Below are 24208 nucleotides of genomic sequence, written 5' to 3'. Positions count from 1 at the left end.
AGAGAGATTCGAAAGAAATTTTAAGTTTATTATAAATCAACATGTTAGCAACACGATGTCAGTATTTGCAATGAAGGCAGACGCGCTGTAATTAGTGTTATGTCCAGAGGCTGAAGGAAGCGACAGGCGCAAACGGCACAAAAGCAACCAGGCATCTGTGCCTTTCTTTAGCAGTGCTTTATTCAGTCACACGGGCTGCACCTGCAGAAAGTACCTCTGTAAGAACATCCAGAGGGTCTGTGTCCAGTTGGACACCTTGTGGCGGCGGAGGAATAGCCACGGGTAGATATTTTAGTGAGCACTAAAAAGTGTGGTACTTCCCCTCACTCCTGATTGCTTAAGAGGCTGGCAGGAGGTACGGAGGCCCAGGATAGGATGCCCTGAACAGCCCCGGGGAATTTAAAGCAGTGTCACGTTTTTCCGTGGGGCGAGGACTCGAGGCCGGGCTCTGCCACCTTCCTTCCCTTCGTTGCTGTGTCAGATTGTTCGCGGGTGCTCCAGAGAACGCCGCATCCTTCGGCCTCTCTAGGAGGTGCAAAGTTACCCACGATAAGTCAATTCTTGATTTGTGCCGCCTAGGGCATCCTGGATATACCTCCATGCTCTGAAGGTCAATATTCAATGAATGGTTAAAATGAGATGGGTAAAAATGGAATAGAGATTATAATCCTCTGGAACTTTCCTGCTTGAAGTTAAGTAGCGCTTCGTCTTCCAGGTTTCCCAGTTCATGGCACTGGAATGGATGGAGTACTTGATTCTAATTTTTACTTTTGTTTCAAGCAGAATAAGGGAAAGGTCATTAAGTACGTGAGCAAAGTAAAAGAGAATACAAAAGCACTCTGATGAGTGACTGATAATAGATGGGGGCAGATGCTTAGTGTGGTTGTAACTAAAACAATAATGTTAAAGAGCAGAAAATGTGAGGCATTAAGAAGTACGAAAGAAAAGAAAAAAATCCTTAAAGAAAGAAATCATCTTGCTGAAAGTAAATAAAGCAAAATATTTTCTTCTCTCTAGTGTGGAAGTGAATAAATTCTTCCAGAGCCTGTTGATGAATGTTTGGGATGTTGTGACACTAAATGATAAACAAATGCCTGCACTGAGTCATTTTACCACTTGTTGCATTAATTTACATTAATCATAAAATCAGAAATATTAATTAGAACTAGGGATAAAACCATGTTCCTGCCAACATTTTTTCCTGTCTCAAGAAAGATTTAATATTAGCAAATGTACATTACTAATTTTGCTGTTCTGTTATATGAAATAGCGATCTCTTACAGTTAGTGCATTGCATATAGCTTCAATTTCTATTTAAAATAGGTTTGTACAGCCTTCAGAGTGCATCTTCTTAATAATCTTCTGTGTCACCAGCACAGATAGCAAGTAAAGCACTCTCGTAATGCCCTGAAGCAAAATGCTGCAAAAAAAAAAAAAAAATCAATATTTCGGTGACTATACATTTTCTGAATTTTTCTTTTTTTGCTGTGTGACAAGAACTAGACTATTATGAGGTTTTGTAAAACATTACATTGTTTTCATAAGAAATCTAGGCTGAGATTTTTTTAAATTTCACTTGCCATGGCCTTTGTTTGCTTGGGCACCTAGAAACCATCTATCTTTGAAAGGCTGAGCAAATTTGTTTATTAATTCTCAAGTTCAATACCAAAATTCATGACCAATTTCATAAAGTTGCTGCACATCTTGCAGTTGGATTATAGTGACATAAAAATGTAATGTCTTAGCAAGAGACATTTTTTGTACAATTAAACACATTCAAAGTTTTTTTTTTAAGATGCAGACCAGGAGTACAAGAGGAACAGGGTTTGTGAAGGTACTACCTAAGCACAAGGATAAAACCAGATATTTGCTTCAGTTTTGCACAAAAGTGGTACCAGCCTAGCCTTACAGATCAACATGAGATAAGATGTTCTCAATTAGTGTGGAAACCATTCATACAAACTCTTGCTCAGCACACACTGCCATGCCCTGTTTATAAACATCTTGCATTGGAGAGGGATAAAATCACAGAGAGTGAGTTGAGAATTAATTTTGCACTTACTCAAATCAAACTGAGGCACTGGAAATGTGTTATTGTTTTTACACCTTGCTTTTTTGTTTGTTTTGTTTTAAACCAAATGGTTAAACAGAATGCTACAGTGTGATACCAGTGCTGAATATATGCAGAAGTTGGTAAAAACCTACTTTAATGTCATGGAAGAGTGATTTCCCATATCTCTCTTTGTATCGCTGGCGTATGTTCATCAAGTCTATCTCACTCCTGGCAATGAGAATCCTAATAACTGTTTTATTGTGAAACCCAAAATCCTAAAATGAAAAAAGAAAATGAGAGAAGAAAATACCCATAAAGATATCCTAGATGTTAAAAGAGTCTAAGGGTTTTATTCTACTGAGTTTTCATGTACTCAAATAATAGAATTCATGTAACTGAGTAACAAGGGGGCCCTCTATGCCAGTGGTTTATCCATGCACTGAAACTTTTAAAAAAGAAAAATACGACAAACTTTTGTCAGTATTCCTAGGAATTCAGTTTTTGAGTAGCAGTTGACTGTTGTTGTAGAGTCCACTCAAACTATAATGAGGCCAGTAATCAATTTCACAAAAACTGCTGCCTCATGTGAATTCTGCGAGATTTTTAACCATAGCTTTAGAATTTACATAGGTTTTGTTCAGATGTGTTTTATTTTAACTGTTTCTAAATAAATTTTCATAATATAATTCTGTGAGGAATGGGGACATCTAGTGGCAATAAAACGTCAAAAGAAGTTAGCACTTACACAAAAAATAATCTGCATGAAGTCCTACAAAGAAATATAAGCATTTGTCTTCATGTAACATTAATTTAAGTTTTAGCCATACTTATTAAATCTCTACAGACAAAAAATTATATAGTAAGAATAATGCACATTGAGTTCTGCACAGCAGGGGGAGTTTCCATGCAAAGAAAAAAAGTCTTCAATTAAAAAAAAATCGACAGTTACCAGACAGATAATTTTTAAGGTGTCTGAGAACTTAAACTTGTACTTCTACTGCTAAGGCACTTCTGCTGCTTAGTTGCTTAGGCACTACTGCTTTGAAATTTATGTAGGTGCAGTTTTAAAACACACAGTCACACCTAAAGATTAAAGAGACTGATTTGTAAGTATTGGTTTTAGAATAATCAAACAAAGAAACAAAAACAACAAAAAAAGGGAATCTTATGTTTAGGAAATGTGAGGTAGAATGACTACTTACATGAATTGCATTATAAAGCCTGTAAGCAAAGTAGGAAGGCTTGTCACGAATGCAGAGAACTAGGAAGGAAGAATTGCAACAGGTAAACAGAAGATTATTATAATATACTTTCTTTAGGCTTTGGGCTCCTTGAAATAAAAATCTGCGTAGTGCTGTCCATGCCTCAGGTTAAAATTAAGCTACCAATATTCACTAGTACAACCATATTTATAATTTTGAAAGTCTGGTGGTGGGTCCTCATTGCTGTTGCTTCAAAGGGCCTATTAAATATCAGTGAATATACTCACATGTTCTATTTGTAGGAATATTTCTATCCTTACTCTATAAATGAAAGATAAATGTACATAAAGCTTGAAACTAATTTATATACCACCAAAGTCCTGAAAACATAGCTGGTTATTTAATATATGTACAATCAGTTGCAAATGCAGTTATCTCACAAAATTTATTATCAAATAAAGTAGATACTAGTTCTGCTCAGTCAGAAGCTAGTGCTCCATAGATACATTTTTAGATTTATACTAACAGGGGAAAGTAGTTAAAATATTCTTTTCTAATTTTCTCTGAAAATTTAATTGCATAATATAGAGATTAAAGTGGATAAAATATCAGAAAAACAATATTCTTAATGCACAAGAGATAATATACTAGAATTTATTAAGAGATTGCTGCTAGTAAAAATAATACCTTTACATTACCTATTGCAACCAGTAGTTCTTGAAAGTATCCATCGTAACATTCATTAATGGCATCTACTATGTCTTGCCCAGAGATATTTTGGAACTCCTGGAAAACTTGGGGGGAGGGGTGGAAAAAAGATCTTGTTTTATTCTAGCTCATTAATAATGATCAACTTGCTTTTTATGGGTTTTTTTTTCCTTGCTTCTCCCCAGTACTATAACTATTGAGTTTATTTTTTACCTTTATTATTCTCAGTGTTTCATTATGTTTATATTATCCAGGTCAGGCAACCTAAATGAGTAGCTTGAAACTTGGCTTCTAGGGCATTCCCCCTTGGATTCTTCAGCCTAGAGTATAAAATGAGTGCATGCCACATATCTAGCAACATCTGTTTATGACACTGGTAAGAACATCCTGCTAGTAAGACACTTCCTTGCTTGGCTTGGCTAAAGCTGGCAAGGCTCGTGGATGGTGGCAAGGAGCCAGGAGCCGCGTGACGCGCATGCTCGCTGCAGATATGCACACACACAAATATCCAGGCTGTGCTTTCTCCATTATTCTCCATTATGGAAGGAGGAAAATTCTTTTTCTGCTGACTATAGAACTTATGGAGCACTGCAGTATAGGCAGGGCCCTCAGATCTCAGGAAGAGAGCAGAACATAGAGCAGGTGTGTTAATCCTGTCATCATCAGCTGAATGAATTTGTTGATCTGTGATAGCAAAGTAGTCCTAAGCTACTGTGGGAAGCTGACGTAAGAAATACAGCTGGCTGCACAGTGATAAACTTGTCAGCAGACAGACTGTTTTTCTACTGCAGAGCAGAAACTCAAACTTGCCACCAGGTGAATGGGTTTATTTTCTACAATGGAAGATTTGGATAAGCTCACAAACTCAAACTTGCCACCAGGTGAATGGGTTTATTTTCTACAATGGAAGATTTGGATAAGCTCACATAAATTTCCTGCAATCTGTAGCTATGTCTGATTTCCTATTAATAAAAATGGCCCTTGTGTTATGTGTTTATGTTCATTACCGGAGAGCAGATGTGAACACTGAAGTGCTCCCATCAAAAATTTCTATGAAACTTCTGGGGAAAAGCTTCCACACATTCTAGTTTTCATATGCAAACATTTGTTGAAATGTTTTCCAGCTCTCCCTAAGTGTTTTCCCTCATAAGAGTTGCTTAAGAAAAATGGATAAAATAGTTAAGAAAAATCTCCCTCATCCTATTGTATCATGTGTAGACTCAGTGCAGCTGTAACATTTGCCTTTCTTTGGTCATGCATTCTTCTCTGGGTTTTTAGGCATCCTGATGCCTGTCTGTTCTGTCTACAGCTGTCAGTAGTCATCAGGCAAAGTTCAGTTTTGCATTACTTCCAAATTCCCATTCACATCAGTGCAAGTTTGAGAGCTGCAACAGTTCACAGTTGGTTTCAGGCTAATGTCCTGCTGCACACTGACTGTCTTGGTATGCAAAGCATGGCTTTCTTAGCAAGTCACATTTTCCCTTTACACTCTGTATTCAAACAGCTGAACTGCTGGATTACCCATCCACAATTGCTGCTGACTCCTGTTGCAGAGAATCATTTGCAGCATGTTTTTGTGTTCGCCTGTCTTCTGCTGGCATGCTTCCCACAGAATCTAAAAAATCAGAAAAATGGAAAAAACAAAAAAAGCAAAATATTTAAACTAAATCCTTAATCACTTTTCAACATTTCTTTTCTGTTTTTTTTAATGTTTGAGATCACATCTGAGCATATTTACCATTGCATCCTGAACAGCTGTAGAAGGGTCTGCATATCCTTCCATCCTTGTTCCCTGAGGGAAAAAAGAGATACATATTCTTCAAAAGTTAATTCCTAAACCACTGTAGGAATATAAAGTTCCCTGGGTATGAAGCTGTGTTGAATTTCTTGAGGTAACATATATAGGCCTTTAGGCTGGATCAGTGTTTTGCATGGTTGAATTTGCAAATGTGGATAATATCTTCAAGTTGTCACATTATGTCTTAATTTTCTTTAATGAGAGGAATTCTGGAATAAAAAACAGTCTTGTGAGATGAAAAAGTGGGGGAAGTAGATAAACCTATCTCATTTTTAGTCCTATTTTAAATCTTTTACCTGACCACCACAATCCCACCACCATTTTCAGAATTATGGATGTTATATTGTTTACTCTAATATGCAACTCTGAGGGGAAAATAAGGATAGGAGTAACATTTGCCATACTGATTGGTTCTTATCAATATTCATATTACCAGAAAAATCTTTTCTCAATGTATTTTTCTTCCTGCACAAACCATAGATCAAGCTCATAAAATAATAGAGATTTTGCTTGCTCATAATTGTCTAAAATTAAGATCCAGAGCTAGGAAATGGTTTGACAACTTTGATACATAAACCCCAAAAGAATATTTCTAAAATTCCCATACATTCACTAGCTTTTCAGTTACACAAACCAAGCTAAATTCTTTAGTAAACACACTATGTTCTGAATTATAGAGTCAGAAAAAGAGAAGAACATGCTACTTGTGGAATTGCTTTTATAACCATAGTCATCTTGTAAAGATAGAAATCAGTCTTGTCTGCAGAACTCAGAAAAATCTGGAGCTCATGTATTTTCTGCCTTAATAACATGTTCTTGAAGCAATCTTGTTTAAAATTTGCAGTCGTGTTATCTTATGTATGAAGGGAAGGATTAAAATTAGGTATTGGCTGTCAGCTTGTAGAATGATTTATTTATAGTTCTTTTTTGTTAAAAATGTTAATTTACATGTTAATTAAATTGTGAGAATTTCACTCAGTGAAATTTCTAGTAGTAGGATAAATTATCTGAAGTGAATTTGATGAAATGGCTGCATAAAATTACATACACAAGAAAACAAGGGAATAAAGACAGGGCAGTATACAATAAGATAACTGTAATAATACTCTACATGAGTCAAATGCCCAATTTCTCCAGTAACATTTGCATAATTATGTTTTAAATTGTAGAAAATTATCATATTTTAGTTAATACCCAAAAAAAGAGAATTAGAATAAAATCTGTTTGTTTTAGACTAGAATATTAGTTAGCCTGAATTTGAAACTCTTATCTCTGTTAATTTTGTAGAAAGGACCATAACCTATATGGTTAATATAATCTAATCTGCCTCAGGCTGGACATGAAAACCATAAATACAATACCATAGCAATTGAATAGTTAGCTCTGCATATGTGGAGCATGTTTACTTGTCTCAGTAGTTTGATTTAATAGAAATCAAAGCAGAGGTTTTCTGCAAAAAAGCATTAAAGGATGCACTGGAAATGTTCCATAGTTATAGAATTAGAAAGGGTTTTAATGGAATATCACTGAGTACTAATATAAGATGGTATGCAAGCATGAGTGATTTGACTAACAATCTTCATAACTGAGTCAAGTTGAAATTTCCTACAATTCTTCTTATCTTGAGTGAAATAGCAGATTTTGTTAGACACGAAATTTCTGATTTTAGGCTTCTTTATCAATACCTAGAGTTTAAGAAAATTAGGAGTAGTAATGTATAATCAGAGATTCTTTTAAATTTGGTTCATTTGACAGGTAAATATGTCCCATGGTTTTAATAATTATGAGAAGTGAGGTTGCTTAAGTAAGGTTGCTCTTCATTTTTAAGCAAGGAAAAGTTTTCATTATTAGGGAAAAAACATCCAGCCTGAGCAAAAAATATTTCCTGTTTATAGCTTCTACTTTTGAAAATTCTGTCTTTTTAACTTCAGTGAAGCCTACTGTTATTTCAAATTTGTGTAAGCAGTTTTTCCCCAGACATGCACGTATTTAAAAGTACAGATACACCTTATGTATGCTGTTATCCCATGGCAGTCCTTTATTATTTGTTACTCTGGTTTACAAAAAATTTTAAAGATAATGAGCACAGTGACTGCAATGAGAATGACAAGGATGACCACTCTCTTGTATAAACTACTTATGCAGGTAAAACTGCATAAGTTGGTATGTAAAAGTGATACTTCCTTTTCTTCTGTGCTAGCATTTTGTGATTTACCACATGCAATAGCACAAAGAGCACTATATTTTAAGCAGTGAACTCTTTAATTCTTTATTTCTTAGTCAAATGTGAATATATCTCTATTTTCACATAATGTTTGACTGGTTTATGATGTTTTCTGATAATGGAGAAAACATATGCTTTTAAAAATGACAATCACATTTGTACATTCAAGTAGACACATTTTGAGATGAGACAGATGGAGCAAAGGGTCGGCAGGTGAATACCAATAGGAATTTATAAAATAATCTGTTTACCTTTGCTTCCATCTGATATCCAAAGTCTAAGTCAGAGTAGATGAAGGAATTCAGTTTCTCTTCATCATCTTCCCTCCTGTTTCTTGTTTAAAAGTGCAGCCCTATTGAACTAGCTTTAATCACAGTCACCTTAAAATATAAAACTTATCAAATATTATTGAAAGTAATTATGAATCTTTTAGAAATGAAAGTCACAGTTCTTGTTTTTACAGTACCTGAGCAAGGTTCATGAGTGTATCTCTGAAGTGACCCGAAGTGTCAGAATCGATATCTTGTTGAAGATCAGAATTATATTCTAGGTTAAACCAAAACCATATAATCTTAAATCACAAATGAACATGCTCTGAATAGTACAAATGAAGATTATCAAATAAAGGATAAATAGGCTTACTCTATTCCAGTGTAGCCTGGGCAGGTTCTACAAGGACCTGGCTGTGGGGCTGGCACATCCATCTGGCCCTGCTGGGGGCCCTCAGCCACTGTCCCCACTGGCCTGCCCACCCCCCACATGGCCTCAGCCTTTTGTATGGAGGTGTGGGAGAGGATGTGGAGAGGGAACCAGGCTGTACTGGTCTGTACTGTATTTTTGTAGTTCTGTTCCTTTGTGTGTGCTAATACCTCCAGAACACACACAGTACAACTGCTACTCTGCACTTGGTAAAAAAGCTCTTACGCATTAAGTAGGCTTCTTTCATCTGGAAGATCTCCATATTTGATCTTGAGGCTAATATGTCAATTAGACATTTTTCTTCTGTGTCTACTCCCTGTATGGAAAGAAGTAAATATGAAAAGATGATGTGTAGTAGAAACCCCAATTTTTAGGAGAAAGCAGTGATGTCCTTATTAGAAATAACAAAATAATAGCAGTTTCTGTAGTACTTTTGCATAACCTACCTGTTCAAATTACTTTAAAATATTTCAAATATATTTCTAAATCTGAATTTCAGCATGTACCTTAGCAAGTGGGAAATGAAGCAACACTAGTGTTGACAGAAACATAATGGGAATAATTTTAGAATTTTAGTAAGAATTGTTGTTTGCTGAAAGAAATCAGATGCAAAGATTGATCATACATCCCTAGCAAGTGTTAGGAAATCTGAAGTAGACATGAGCATAGTTATTATGTTGGTCTTCTCTCTTCTTATCATCTTTTTTTTTTTTTTAAGAGTTTATTTAGGAATGCTATAGTCTGCAATATCTAGCACGGAACTTGGTATTAAAGGAAAGCATCATGGAGTACATGCAGTGCTGCAAATCACTGTATTTTCCCACAGAGTTTGAATTAATTTTATAAACTTCAATTGACATAAGATGTGGTGCATATGCTGCTTTTGACATACACATGGATAATGTTAATGAATATTTTGCATTTGGGATAAAGGAAGAGCATTAGAGCCCATAGATACACATGGGCTGTTTTTTTTTACCTTGGCCATATGAATCCAGGTCAAAAGAGAGTACTGTAAAAAAGTTCAAGTTTGACCCACATTCAGGAAAAAATAAACTTTGCAATTTTGTCAATAATGTTAATGAAAGATATGATTCCTTTTTTAGCAATGATATTTCACAATCCTTTTGAAGCCAACTATAATAAAGACATACCAGTACTTCTAAAAATTTAAGTATCTGAAGAACAAGAAAAAACTAGTAACTTTTTTTTTGGGGGGGGGGGGCAGGGGGGGGCAGAATTCTCAAAATTGGCAAGGTAAGTCATCTTGCCCAAAGTCCCAAAGTCTTGTAATCTCTGTCTTGCTTGTGACAGCAGACAGTAGCAAACATCCATAGAAATAAAAGGAAAACAGTGTTGAACTCTGATATGCCTTCCTGTCTTTTAGGAGTTGGTAATTCAGGAATTTCCTTAGAAGAATTATTATTTTCAATAGCCAGCAATCAACCTGGTTTCAAAGAATATATTGAAGTCCTCTATGAAGTAAGTATTGTTTTTGGTCTTCACAATGCTCTGTAGGAATGAATTTCACCATTAAATAACTTAATGTTTGAAAAAATGTTTTTTTTCAGAAACTTCAGTTGTGTGAGGATTGCAGTCTCAGATCCATGGAAGAAAAGGAAATGTTTCCTTCAAAATGGGAAATCATTTCTGTTTCAGTGGAGTTACTATACTGAAACAGAACTGCTCACAGTTTGTGGTCATTGGGAGTGGGGCTGTGGCTGAGCCTCATCCCCAATGGGCTGCAGCTGTGAGCAGCAGGTGAGCAGCATTGACAGCAATGAGCCATGGGGTGCCCAGGGGCACTGACCAACCACCAAAGGGAGCAGAGGGCACACAGGTGCAATGCATGAACTTGAGGGTATAAAAGGTTGGGCTAAAAAACAGGGCACATACTTGCAGCCTTCTGAAGTGGAATGGCGTTACTGTGTATGGGCAGATGCCTGAAGCCCTCAGATGAGGTATGGTGTTACTCTGGGTGAATGCTTAAAGCCTTCTGAGCTTGTATGGTGATACTCTGTGTATCGTGGCCCTCTTGACTGTGCAGTATGCTCTGACACTTTGTACAGAGTAATTTGTAAGTGTTTCTACAGAGACATCTTCTGCTAAAGAAGTATTGGTTGTCAGAGAGGTGGTGCTTGAGTGCATGGCACTGGCTGTGGAAATAAATTTGGTTTGTAGCATATATAAATGCTTGCAAAACCCAGCACCTTATGGTTCCCTGTGTAAATCTTTATTCATTTTCTGAGTTTACCATGGGTGTTAAATGGGCTTTGTATGTTCTGTGACAAAGATATTATTTATGCTGGTTTTAGCACACTGATGGATAAACTTGAAATAGCACTGCATTTCTGTTGACTAGTGGACTAAGTGGTAGTATACTACTCCAGTGTACTAACTTTCAGTAGTTTATCAACCAATGAAATGTAAAAAAAAAAAAAAATATGTGTTCAGAACTCTAATTAATGACTGCTACTCTAAGCAATTCTGAATATAAAGATTACCTTCAAGGCATGCCAAAGCTCATGGGCATCATAGGATGCAGGTGGATACATCAAGCCAACCATAACGTCTTTAAAGTGATGAGAGAGATTCTCTTTTAAGTCTGTTATCAAATCCTTGAAAAGAAAAAGAAAGTACGCACACAGGATTATCTCTATAGTCACACTTTACTAAGACAGCTTAAAAAACTATTATGGTTTTCTCCCTTAATGATTTAGGATGAACTGGTAAAGATTAATTTTGGCAAAGATTAAGTAAAATAAAAAAAGTTGTTCAAGTAGTACATGCTTATTTTACTAGTATGAGCAAGATGAGAATAGGTGCACAAGCCAGTAGGCCACAATGGATTGTTGCTTTCAGTTCTTAGAACAGAGAAGAAAATGTAGATGTTTAAGTGCAATTATTACTTCAAGTCTTAGAAAACTGAATATCATATCAGAGCCTCTGCAGCTTCCCTTAATTTATTCCCTGTGTGAATCTGAGAGGTGTAAGCGCCTTTGGAAGATCAAGCTCATAAAACACAGGTGGTTTCTTTTGATTTTTTTTGTAATGTTACCATGTGAATAATTTAAGAAAAAATCATCTGTATTGCTCCTAGTACATGAAAATATCAGCTTTGGATAGCTGGAAGGTTATGTACTTCAATTCAGTTATATTTTACATTCTAAATTAGTTCACTACTTTTGATAGATACTGGATTAATAACATGGGACCCCCTTTTTCCTCCTCCTCATATTTCTCAGTTCTTTCTTGCCAGATAGCTAAGTAATGGAGTAGAGTTTCCTCCTTGTCCTCCCCATTCCTTGTAGCATCCCTCAAAACACTGCAAATGCCAAAAGCTTGTTAACTTACAACTAGTTACTGGTTTTGATTGAGGACACTTGTGTGGTCTTTTTTAATGTGTGTGCAGCACTAGACACCTGTAAGATGTTCTAGTCTGTCTGAATTGAAAGGCATGCCAGAAACAGTTCCCATTATATAAACTAGTATATTTCCAGAGCTGTATTTTTTTTCAGGCCTGTACTTTGATTTTAATATATTTCTGAATATAATTAATTTAATAGCTAGAGTAGCAATGAAGGAAGACATATGCATTTTAAAAATTAAATTTATGATGAAGAAACATACACAGTCTTTGGTGAATGCACTTTAGATTCATTTGACAGCAACTAAATCATGCATGGAGTAGAAATTAATTCATTAAGACATTTTACTTCTGACAACATGCCTGTGGGAAAATGAATTAATAATACAAATGGATACTACTTAAAAATTACTCCGGAAATCAGAACTAAGGGAAGTATTGGAAAAAATAAAAGACAGCTCTAAGTTGTCACTATTTTAATTTCCTAATCATCTTTGCTACAAGAAATCCTTGGAGCCTAATTGTAAGAAGGAATCTTAAAACTTCTCTGTATGTCTGAATCATGCAGCTAGTTCAGGTCTTTTTAATTTTAATATTTCTCTCCTTATGTGTCTGTTTACATTTGTCTAATGAATGGGCATGGTGGCTGCCATATTGAGCAGATTGAAGTGAAATAAAGAGGGGAAGGATGGGACCAACAGGTTTACCATAAATTGAACTGAGAAGGTTAAAACTACTGTTGCCATGCCACATCTCTTCTCTGTCCTGTGATGTTTACCACTCATAAACTGGGCTTGCCTAATGGTGCATTTGTTCAATGCAATGTGACCAGTGGGACAAATTGCAGCCAGGGAAGTGCGATGTGCGCTAAATTCTTTCAAAGCGCAAACTGGCCCAACTCGATGTAAGATACATCACATTCTTGGTAGGGTTTTTTAAGGAACTGTCAAGGGTATCATGATGACTCTTGCACTGTGAAGTGTACCCAGTGCCTAATGAATTAATTTGAATTAAAATTGTGGGTGTATTGGAGTAGGTTCCATGTTTTTTAGAGTATTCTGTAGCCCATTGCTAGAATATGAAAACTGTTTTCTTGCCTATCCCTTCTATTATTATTCATAGGTTTAGACACTGATTCTTAAAAAGGACATCTGACATCTTTGGCTTTTTTTCTTTCTTCTAGGTCATTAGATCTGTGTCCACTGCCTTTATAGCACTTCATGTTAACTCATATGGCTGAAAGAGGTATGAATTTAAAGGTGATATGTTTTCATAGGCACTTACTGATTTTTTTTTATATTTTTGTTTTGAAAAGAGGAGCCAGTTAGACTAGTGGTGAGCAAATCAATAATTGTTCTCTGTGAATATGAAATAACTGTGTTCCTGAAGGACATTTCCAAGTCTTTATTGTGGTACAGTATTATTTCTAGATCATCGTGTACCAGAGAATAGAAATTAAAGATAAAAACATGATAGAAAGCTTTTAAATATTTTCCCTTGTTAAAGTGATAGGTCCTGTTGAAACACTGTAGAGAAAAGGTTAAAAGAAACCAGCCAGCTGCTATGGATGGAGTAGAGAAGGACTGTCCAGTGGTGGAGATAAATGAACACTTGGGAAGAATGGGCTTGGGTGCTTCATGTCACAGGCACCTTTGGGTAGCTTGGCATACTTTAGTTTGCTGTAAGTAACATTAGAACCTAGGAATATTGCATGACTTAACACTGAACTGGTATGGTTTGCATGTGTGATGGTAACCTAATAAATATCTCATAATAGAAAAAACAGGTTTAATAATTTAGGTGCTGATTTCTATCATTGTCATGGTCTCTGGAAGGTGCATAGCTGTGATTGTCAGTTATTGTTCTTTTATGGTCTCTATAAAATATACTTATTCATTCAAGGCTATGTCTAAAACATCACAATTATTGTGTGTTTCATTTCTTTTAACAGTCCAAATAAAGTCACTGATCTCCTGGAGATGAGTAACAATACAAAATCAACCCACTACACTGATTAAACCCAGCTCTTTTTCCTCCAGTTCTAGGACAGTAAATGGGTGTTTGAGCTTATTCAAGGGTCAGTGGTTTTGAGGTTTTTTTAGTGTAGAGTTGGTACAAAGGTTGTCTCTAGAAAACTTGACCGCCCAAATGTATTCTGCTGGTTAATGAATTGGAGGTGTAAAAGCACCATAAAATGTGGAGTTTTTGAATGAACCATTTCTAGTTTACCCTAATTAAGGGAAATGGCTCTGTGGTAGCATTTGTGCAAACTCATTGTTCTCACTCATGCTGATTGATTCAATGACAAGCAGACACTGGCCTGCAAGGAATTTTCCAGTGAACCCTTGGTTTTACAGGCTTCAGGAAATGAAGAAAATGGATTTTCTTCTAAGTGTGCTTTCTTTCAGGGGAAGGGCATGTCCAGTCAACTTAATCAAATAATATCTAGTTTTACATTGTACTTTTCATGACTTTCACAAGAATTTTGCAAGGGATGTTACTATTATTTTTGTCCTTGTATAGCTGTAGCAACTAAGGAAAATGCAGGCACTGCAACTTACCCAAAGTTATTTGGTTAGCAACAATAGATCTGGAAATAGAATGAGGATATATATCTCTATGTAAGTTTAAGAACTCAGATAGCAAAAATTCCATTGCTATATACAGTAAATATAGGTAAAATACAGTTTTTAAAGATAACTTTTTGTCTTAAAAAATTTTAAACAGTTTTCAAAGATCATGCCTTTAAAGCAGGTCAGATGACTATTGTGCTTAATGTACACATGGGACTATATGGAATGAGGTGTGAGACTGTCAGTGCTTGAGATGTGAACATTAATCATTATGTGAGTAAGGTAAAGAGCCTATAACTCTTGTGTATGGTGTTTTTCTTTGGTTTCAATACTATTTTATTATTTATTCCAAAAAAGCACATAAAGGAAGAAAGTCTGTTCAGCTATTTTAGCTTTGTCAATAGAGAAGAATGGCCTGTAGAAGAAAAGGAACTTCTCCTGCTCTTTTCTAACTGCATGGCAGACAACACTTCTGTTGTAGAAATGACAAGGTGATACCCTCAGAGGTATCAATAGCCAATGAGCAAGTTGTGTGCCAACCTGTTGTGCCAGCCAGCTGTCTGACAGGCTTGTGGTTCCAGTGAGTGACCTGAGAGAAGGGCTGACAGCTGCACAGGAGAGAAAGAAGTAATAAAAGCACCAAGTGTTTCTGTCGTACCCTGCCGTACATGTCTCTGTATGCCTCGGCAATCATGAGCCGCTGGGAGTTGCAACGCTGAGTTAGGATTTCAATCAACACATCCTTTTCACAACCTGAAAAGGAAATGACACAGGCTCTAAATTAACAAACTGGTGTTAATTACTTACATTTGTGATTGTTCTGGTTTTGTTTAAGAACATTATACTAATTTTTAGAAAAACTGATTAATAGACTAATATCCCACTAATATTTACTAACATCAGTTATATTACCGTGCTTGTGTGTCTTGCACTTGCTGATGTAATACCATCAGAAGGTGAAGCAGTCTGTTATTACTAGATGCATCATCACCTCTCACCAGCTCAGTGGGTTTGAAAGCATCAATAAAACAGGCTTTCAAGGATTCAAATCTAGGCCCGGTAGCAGGATTTGTGGCTGAGCCTTGGAAGTCATACTGGTGTGTTCTGTTGATATTGATTAAATTGTCATTTAAGAATTAGGGATCTGTTTTATGAGGATGATAAATTTGTTGGACCATTTGTTGATAAACTCAGTTATAATTTCAGAGGAACTGTATAAAGTTTTAAAAATATCTTGCTCCATTGAAAAAAGAGCATTTTATTGACAGTTACCTATGATGATTTGCTTGATAGGTAGAACTTACTAGTAAACTTGTATAATGAAATCAGTATTATTGCTTAAAAAATATTATTAGCATATCCAGAAACGTATTTTTGAGTTTTAAAATTGTTTTTGCATCCAAAGGGTTGGGATACCATACATAATGATTTCTTTTTGCATTTCAGAAAATAGTTATCACTAGGAATCTTTACAGCTTACATGGTCTCTCTAGTAAAAAACTGAGAATGGCCCAGATATAGGGAATTATAAAATATAAATATACAACTTGTGTAGTATCAGCAGAGGGTGACTGAACATCCTCATAAGAATGAATGCCATGTGCAGGATTAAGGGTCAATGTCAGTGCCTGTAAAGTATATGGTGACTTTACCTTCTATGAAGATGAACTATTTATTTTTTCAGTTGTCCTTAAAATTGCAACTTTGTTCCATGTACTTTGATAGGAAGGTTAAAATTAAGGTTGATGTACTTGTACTTAGAGTATTAGATGAAGAATATAATCTTTATATTTTCATATATTAGCAGCATTAAAATATTTCATATTTTATCAATGTTATCTTAGAAGTACTCTTTGAAGTGTAGGAAGATGTTTAAAACTTTTAATCTGTAGCCAATTTGGTCATAAAGATACTTTAGCTTCCCCTTGATGAATAATGCTTATTGTGGTTCACTTGACATTAGATCTGAGTCTTCACATTTTCATTAAAGAAATTGAAAACAGCATGTGAGATTTGGTGCTGTACAATCTTGTGAAAAGCCCAAGGGGTATAAAGGCTGATACAGAGAACAGCTTTAAAGTGAAGAAGACATTTAAGATTAAAAAAAAAAAAAAATCAATATTTTGACCCTCAGCAATACCAACAAAGTTCAGTAGAAAAACAAAAAAATCAGAACTGAGAAAAATCCTTTTGCGAACAAAAGATTTTTTGCGACTAACACTGAAAGCAAAAACTGACAAGGTAATGAATTCTTTAAACTTTCTACTCCATCTGTTTTTATTTCTTGTGACTGAATAAGAGACTTAGCAGACCTTGGTAACACTTAGTTGTTGAAGTTACAACTAAAATCCTTTCGTTTCTTAGCCCTCACTCTAGTGATGCAATGCAGAATTCTGTTTTTCTTGTTTTCTCAATGAAGTGTTCATTAGTCTAAGTGTTGGTATGGATTTTAGATTACTCTTGATCAACTCTTAGTTCCTGTAAATGTGAACTATTTATTTGGACATCATCAGTGTGTCTTATTGTGGCTCCTTGAAGAGTCTGCAGATAAGCGGTGACAATTTTGAGTTTATATTTTGCCTAATGCTTTATGAGAGCTTTCTGAAAAAGAGGAAGTTTGCATTAGAATCAGTCAAGATACTCACAAATTCCCTGTAGGGCTCCTCCTAGCAACTGGGCATCCATTACAGGGTTAAAATTTGGAGCAGGAAGAATTGTTCCTTGTGTCTACAAAAGGAAAAAGCAGACTTTGAGGTGTTTAACATTTTTAATATGATATACCTAATTCTGCTGCAAACCAATAATCATAACTTGAAATTGTCTTTGCTTCATGGGGAGCAGGATGTGTGGTTTTTGACTTCTGAAACAGAACTTAAACTTGCAGGTGACCATAGGAAGACAGACCATATTGGAGGAAGTTGCCCCTAGCATCAGTAAGGCCTCAATAGAAAAAGGTGAGGATTTACCTTAAAATGTAAATCCCTTCGCAAACCCATTTAAGAAGTTTTATATTTCAATATTAATCTGTGGTATCCATGACAGTCTTCAATATTTCTTCCTCATGGTATTTCTAATTTGAAAGGACTAATGAGGAAATGATGAATGAGATCCATAGGTTGCTTACAAACCTGGTGATTTATTAAAGCAGTGATGTTACCTCACTGCCAAGTGAGATAGTTTTGAGCTTGACATGTAGAAGACAATGCAATATTTCTAGTTGCTTTGTAACTGATTTAATTCTTGTCAGCTCATTCTCAGTGATAGTTTATTTCATGTATTTTTTCTTATTCTTTCTAAGAAATTTGTGAATAACTTTAATAGAATCACAGACCAATACAAACAGAAGAAAATAACTGAGGTTGACAGATACTGAAAGAACCTAGTGAGAGAGTACTGGACTCTGACATCAGGATGACCAGTTTTTAGTCTATGGCCATTTCTGTTGTACTTCTACAACATCTTCTGCTTCCCTAAGCTCTGGAAGGGATAGGAAAATTACCAGTATGATCTCATGATTTCTTCATGCCTTAAGATGGCTCACTACAGGGATGGGCAGAAATTGCTCTTCATGGCAAGGTTAAATCTACAGAAGTGAAAATTGCATTGTGGCTTTCTTCTTTTCAGAAGAAGTTTATGTTCACTGAATATAATTTCTCTAAATACAGTGCTCTCCAACCCATCCACACAAGTAAAACAAATTGTGACCAAGTAACAGAAATATTCTTTTAAGATGAGAAGAGCAGGGACATTTTTGCCCTCTTTAATATTCTTACTATGAGAGCTTTATCCTAATTTCACAGACAGTATAAATGAAAGTATTTTTATTGATTTCAGGGAGCTTTTGGTTCCTACCCTTAATGAGCAAAGACTGGGGTAGGTGGCCTACCAACTCTCTATTCAATCTAATAATTCTATAATTTTTTTCTAATAAAGAAATTAACAGGAATGTCTCCAATAAAAAATATTTTAAAGTAAGTAAGCATTATCAAACAACCATTAGTCTCAGTAATGTGGGATTGAGTGATAAAGGAACTTGCATTATGCTCTGGGTGTTGACTCGTTCTGTGAACACTGCAGATAAAAACAACTGGGTTTTTTTTCCTGGTTCTTTTGTCTCTGTTTCACTATGTACTTGCAGTTTGTTTCCTCACCTTGTTCCATCTAGGAACAAGCCATGGGGTCCTTTCTGAGACAACCACTGGCTAAATAAAATATGACTCAGTCACATGACTGAGTCCAAAGTCTGAATGTATTATTTGGCTAATGCCAGGGCAATGGAATAAATGACTATTGAGTTTCAACTGCTGTATTTTTTAACTGGTAATAGAATTCAGTTTCCTCACCCCCCACTGTTCACTGTGTGAACAGTGTTTCCACAAAACTTCATAAGAGATGGCATTCCTCTACCAATATGATTCAAATTCATTATAAAGTTCAAAGTTACAGCTAGGAACAGGTTGATTGATGAATATACACAAATAAAGACAAACTTTCTGAAGAAAAGGGGGGAAATGTCTGTTCTGGAAATGGGGGCAGTCACTGAAAGGATGTGAAGAATTGTACAATTTCATTTTGATATCTGGATTCTAGCATACTCACAACATGTTAATTATTTTGCTGGAGCTCTCATTGCAAGATTAGAATTCAGCATGACAAAGAAAATGTCTTCAAAAAAGCATCAGAGGAAAGTAATTTCCAAGAGCAATTTCGCCTTTTTGTGAGTTAGTTTAGACAAACTGCTGTATGTGAACATGGAAAAATGGTTTTCATGCTGTCTTTCCTCTGCAGCATCCTAGTGAAGAGGATATCTGTTTTTCAGGAGGAAAAAATAAAAAACATTTTGCTTTTTTCCTCACAAAGTGTCAAAGCACTTTATAAGCCAAGTCAATCTCCAAAAGTGATTCAGTGATTTTTTTTTTTTTAATTAAGATATTTATTCCTCTCTCTAATCTCAGGATGCCCTCATGTTCAAAACTGCAGCTCTGTCTCTACAGAGGTAGCCCAGGTGGGCACTCTATACATATCTCTGGCTTTGCATATGTTCTTTTAACTCTCCTGTAAGAAAGTGATTCCAAATTAAGCTGATCAGGTTTTTGTGGTGTTGGTGGAATGAATCAGAACAATGAAAAAGATTGGAAACAGTCTGAAGAATTTATAGTGGTTCTGGAAAATAATACTTGCAGTTCACCTTCCTTCTGTGCAAAAGCAAGCAAGTAACAGCTTTTTCTTACCAAAGTCACAAGCAGTTCAACAAAAGTATCAGTAAAAGGTGAGGCTGCTTTTATCAAATTATGATGTGCAAACTTCAGGCAATTCAGTCTTGTGATGGAAAAGCATTCTGAAGTACGAACAACCTTCTAATAATATTTGTTCAGTAAGTCATTCTGCTGATAACAAGCAATTGAAGTCAGACTCCTTTGAATATTTCCCATAGGGGATGTCTACTAAAATAAAATGTTTTCTTTATTAGCTAACCACATGCTATGAGCTAGCTATACTTTTGCAAAGATATCATTTGAGTGAAACTTTATTTAATAAACATTTCATTAGTATTTTGGTTTGTTTCGAGTTTATTCTATGTGTTTCATTCAATTTCAATAATATATGATACAGTAGTTGAAGGGATATGTCTAAGCATAGCAAATTCTTTCTCCAAAGCCTTCTGTCTCTCTGTATATGTATTTCAGAGGTCATAGATGTCATCTTGTCTACTTTCTGGTAGTTTTACCTGTGGTAATTATTATAGGGTGTTTTTTGTGTGTAATCTCTGATAAGGATGATGTCTTGAATTGCTGAATCTGGCAGGACTGCTGCTATTAATAGTTTGTACATCTCACTGTTGATCTCCATCCTATCTGATGGTTCACAGATAATGTACATAATTATGGATATGATAGCATAAAATATAGAGATCATCTTAAAGAACAAAGCACATCTTGAAAGTAATACTTCTGATTTTTTTTCTAAATTTTTCTTATGCTTCTGAATTAATGGTATATTCAAAATTCTGGAATTCCTTGAAAAATATCTCTAAGTCCAAAGTGTACTTCTAGGACTTTTTTTGCAATCTAGGATAGTGTTTAGGAAGAGTAGAGAAGAAATTAATGCTCTGGTCTCACCACTCAGTCCTGTAGAAGCCCTGTTTTCTTGACTGAGGTTTGCTAGAGTGATTTTTCTGCTATTTTGTTGCTGAGTCTCTTTAAAGAAAACTGCCACTGCTCCATGACCAAATTGCTATTGAAATGCCAGCAGCATTCAGGGGAGAATGTTTACATGCAGCTCTGCCTTACGTGTCCTCATTCTGTCTGGATGCCTCAGTAGGGAAGTCTGTTCCTAGGATCCAGTGATCTAGCTCATGAAAATACCTAATTTCTCTCTCTTTCCATTCCATAACACATGGAAATTGGAATAAACAGTAAAAATTCACCTAACCTGGGAGCCAATCCCAATACTTTTCAGAGAAAGCCTGAAGTCGGGTTTTTCTGACTTTCCTGGGACTGATATGTTCCCCATTGTCTACAGTTGCTTCTCTGCTCTTTTGTTTCTGTGATGATTAAAAAAAGGGTTTATCAGTGTGCCTTTTTGTGTTTAGAAGAAGAGGGAATAAAGAGTTGATATTAAAACCATTTTTTCTGAGTATTTTGATATAATTCAGTGTATCAGAATTAGAAACTTGTATCCCCTCTTCTCAAGTAGTTCATTAGGCTAATATGTAATAGTTGCATTATATTAAGCTTCATAACATTGTAAACATCTGCTGCAGTTAAAAATTCTTATCTATTAGATTTTCTTTATGATGCTATCAAAATACTGCATTGTTATTGCAAATATAATAATTGCCAATTGTAATGACTTTAAAATATTTCTTCTGTAAGTTATTTTAGAAGGTACTGCCATTAGTTTTAGGCAACATATTCTATGCAGATGCAGTGTCAATTATTTAAATATAATTGGTTGCAGTAAATCAGTAGAAGAAAAGAAACTGTATTTCTTCTCCAACAGACTCTGATCTACTACCTTTTTAAGATGTAGTATTCTTTCTGTCATTCTTAAATTAACAGGAATAGATTACGAAATCACTGTAACTAAAAGAGGAAAAAAAGAAACTAAGAAGAAATTCTCTTTTAAGTTCTTAACTGTCTAGTCAAGGATGCAAGATCCCAAATTGCAGAAAACCAACCATATTACTAATCCTGATTAAATAGCAATCACTTTAGAAAAGAAAATATATGCTTTGTGTATAATTTTATCAGAATAAATACTTTACTGGAAAGATTGGTATAATTAGTCAATTATACTTTATATTAAAATAAGAAAGAAATTAATATGGAACTTTCTAAAGGATAAATATTTTTCCCTAAGTTTGTTGGGAATGTACATGTAAAAAGCCTTTGAAAGGAACAAATCATTTTTCATGTCAGTAATAATTTGAAAGAAAATCCTTAGAGAAAATGATTATCAGTATGCTAGGTACAGAGAGAAATTTCATATTTTGCTGTCATGAAATAGTAACTCCAACAGTTTCCAGAATGGAGATTTAAAATTTCATTATAACCTTTTTTCCTCAAAGAGCTCTAGTGAGGCCATTTAATATATTGTACAGCTTTTTGATGGGGAACAATTGCTGATAACTCTTCCTGTGTTGTGGCTCTTGTAGAGGTAGTATTTTTTTACTTTAAAATATTTTTCATGCTATGAACAAAACAAATTTTCAGAAGTGATTAAGTTATTTAGTTACTTTATGCGGCTATAGATGGTCTTGTCAAATTATACCCCCCAAACAGTGCCAGAAATAGCTATCTTCTGAAAAATTCACATCTGTATCTTTAATACATTTGGGTGATAGTATGTAATTTAGCTTCTTGTTTAGCAGTTAGGTGCAAACCCACCTAAATGACCTCACAAGAAGGCTTGCATTGCTTTTTCTTGAAAGGTCTGGAATTATAAGATGGGAACTGATAATTCTTCATTTTAGTTTTTCTTTCTGGCACTTCATATATATATATATATACATCACCAGCATTAGACCCAAATCACAGATAAATTATCTTCCCCTAAGATTAATTTCTACCAGTGAAGGAAAATGGATACCAACATGTGACAACAACTCAAGAGGAATGAAAAAGTTTGGAAGATTTAGAGAACAAATAATTATACTCACATAATCTCCACAATACATTTTGCTATGAGTCTTCAAGTTGTGTTGAGATGGAGTAGTATCTTCCCTAGACTTAAAGCAAGAGAAAATACAGTTGTTAAATCTTGTTCTGCTTTGGAGATTTGTGAGAAGCCATCCAATCAAACTGACACCAAGTACATTAGGCTCCAAAGTAACAATGAAGCAGAACCTTGGTACCTTGTGTCCTTGGGCTTTATGGATATACTGTGTGATTAGTCATTAACCATGCATTGAATAAGTGTGATTATAATGTAAGTAAACAGAGTCATTAGCCCAACACCCTCTATTCTGCTGTGTTGATTTTAGGAATCAGAACTCAGCTAGTCATAGGATGAAGCATTCACCAAAAGTGCTTGTGTTAATGATTTACTTTTCAGATTGGATCTGGCCTAGTTCCTTTTTCATCCTTGTGCTGAAATTGCTCAGCTCATCACTTGCTCTAGTATCTATTTGTAGCTGGCATGCACAGGAAGATGCTTTATAGCCCTTGTATGTCTCCCAGAGTAATCAGGTGGGCTTAGTGGAGCTCTGTAAATGAGCATCTTTTCATGCCAAGTTACAACTTGCAAAATCCTGCAAAGAGTTGATCAAAAATCCTCTACTGTTGCTTTATCCAAGGACTTAGACAGAATCCTAACTATCCAACTGACAGTAAACTAATTCTTCATGGCTAATACCATAGTGTTCTGCTTACTATAAGTATAATTGTAATAAACCATTGCTAAAATACGAAGTTTTCTCACACACACCCCACAAAAGGAATATAAAATAGAGGAACATAAAAATAGAGGTGCCAAATCAGTCTGTATCCTGTCCTGCAACTTGAATGGAAGGATGGGCTACTGTTATGCTGACTGAGTCCACTCTAGAGGGGTAATGTTTTCCAGTAGTTGTACAGTGACTGTAGCTCAGAATTAAATCACTCCAAATTTTCTTGTTTTTCTTAATGTATCCATCACAGACTTTGGAGCACTTATTAAAACATGCATGGAGATTTTTTTCCTTATAATCTAGGAAGACTTTAGAAAGAATTAAAAAAACCTTTTTTTTTTTTTTTGTACCTGTAATACCTTAGCAGATCTTCTAAATACTTAAAGCTATCTCTGGACTTGTGTAAACACAGCAGTAGTGATTTGGGTATAAGCTTTTTCATGTCAGCTCATGTTGTGTAAATGCTACAGGTACAACCTTAGAAATGGAAGATTTTCAAAAAGAAACATGTAAAACATAGGCTTCACAGTGGCATGCCTTTACTTTCTCCTTTTTTCATTGGGGCTGTGGTAGGTATTTTACTTTATTGTAATTGTACCAAGTACATACTTTATCTCTGTATCTTGAGTGCTCTTTGAGGGTGGCTGGGGAATGCAGTTCTACTGTACAGGTAAGAAAAGTTATCCATAAAGAA

At 35.3% G+C, this 24208-nt stretch overlaps 1 protein-coding gene and 1 long non-coding RNA gene across 8 annotated transcripts in view; one reads left to right on the top strand and one right to left on the bottom strand.

Annotated features, from left to right (window-relative positions):
• The window catches only part of LOC129120466 (uncharacterized), a 54401-nt gene that overhangs the window by 296 nt on the left and 29897 nt on the right, over positions 1-24208 (top strand). For 4 of the 5 annotated variants that reach the window (XR_013182088.1, XR_013182086.1, XR_013182087.1 and 1 more), the window contains exons 2-4: positions 10072-10166; positions 10256-10445; positions 13235-13296. This is a non-coding gene — a long non-coding RNA (uncharacterized LOC129120466). Of the gene's footprint in view, positions 1-10071; positions 10167-10255; positions 10446-13234; positions 13297-17508; positions 17611-24208 lie in introns of those variants that run through there. The other variant, XR_008534268.2, reaches the window with a different exon arrangement.
• Positions 8-22803, bottom strand: ANXA10 (annexin A10). 3 transcript variants are annotated; one of them, XM_054633085.2, is made up of 12 exons: positions 22786-22803; positions 17270-17351; positions 15283-15377; positions 11189-11302; positions 8910-9000; positions 8452-8531; positions 5702-5755; positions 5485-5578; positions 3954-4049; positions 3256-3314; positions 2206-2328; positions 8-1420 (listed from the first exon to the last, which is right to left on the bottom strand). In XM_054633085.2, the coding sequence occupies exons 1-12, from the start codon at positions 22801-22803 to the stop codon at positions 1352-1354; spliced, it is 975 nt and encodes a 324-aa protein (XP_054489060.2). In that variant the 3' UTR covers positions 8-1351. The 3 variants fall into 3 exon arrangements, 1 of the variants encoding a protein (XP_054489060.2); XR_008534267.2 differs by lacking the exons at positions 2206-2328; positions 5485-5578; positions 5702-5755; ... (4 more) ...; positions 17270-17351; positions 22786-22803 and adding an exon at positions 4177-4488 and having other exon boundaries at positions 3943-4049; XR_013182084.1 differs by lacking the exons at positions 2206-2328; positions 5485-5578; positions 5702-5755; ... (4 more) ...; positions 17270-17351; positions 22786-22803 and adding an exon at positions 4177-4488.

Source organism: Agelaius phoeniceus, chromosome 4 (genome assembly GCF_051311805.1).
Source record: "Agelaius phoeniceus isolate bAgePho1 chromosome 4, bAgePho1.hap1, whole genome shotgun sequence".
NCBI classification, from domain to species: domain Eukaryota; kingdom Metazoa; phylum Chordata; class Aves; order Passeriformes; family Icteridae; genus Agelaius; species Agelaius phoeniceus.
Note: the sequence above shows the minus strand (reverse complement) of the source record. Positions and strands in the feature narration are given on the sequence as shown.

Coding starts and splice junctions, on each gene's coding strand:
- ANXA10 (XM_054633085.2), bottom strand. Junction 9,001..11,188: donor AGCTTTGGCATGCCTTGAAG/GTAATCTTTATA, acceptor CTTTCCATACAG/GGAGTAGACACAGAAGAAAA. Junction 5,579..5,701: donor CAGCTGTTCAGGATGCAATG/GTAAATATGCTC, acceptor CTGATTTTTTAG/ATTCTGTGGGAAGCATGCCA.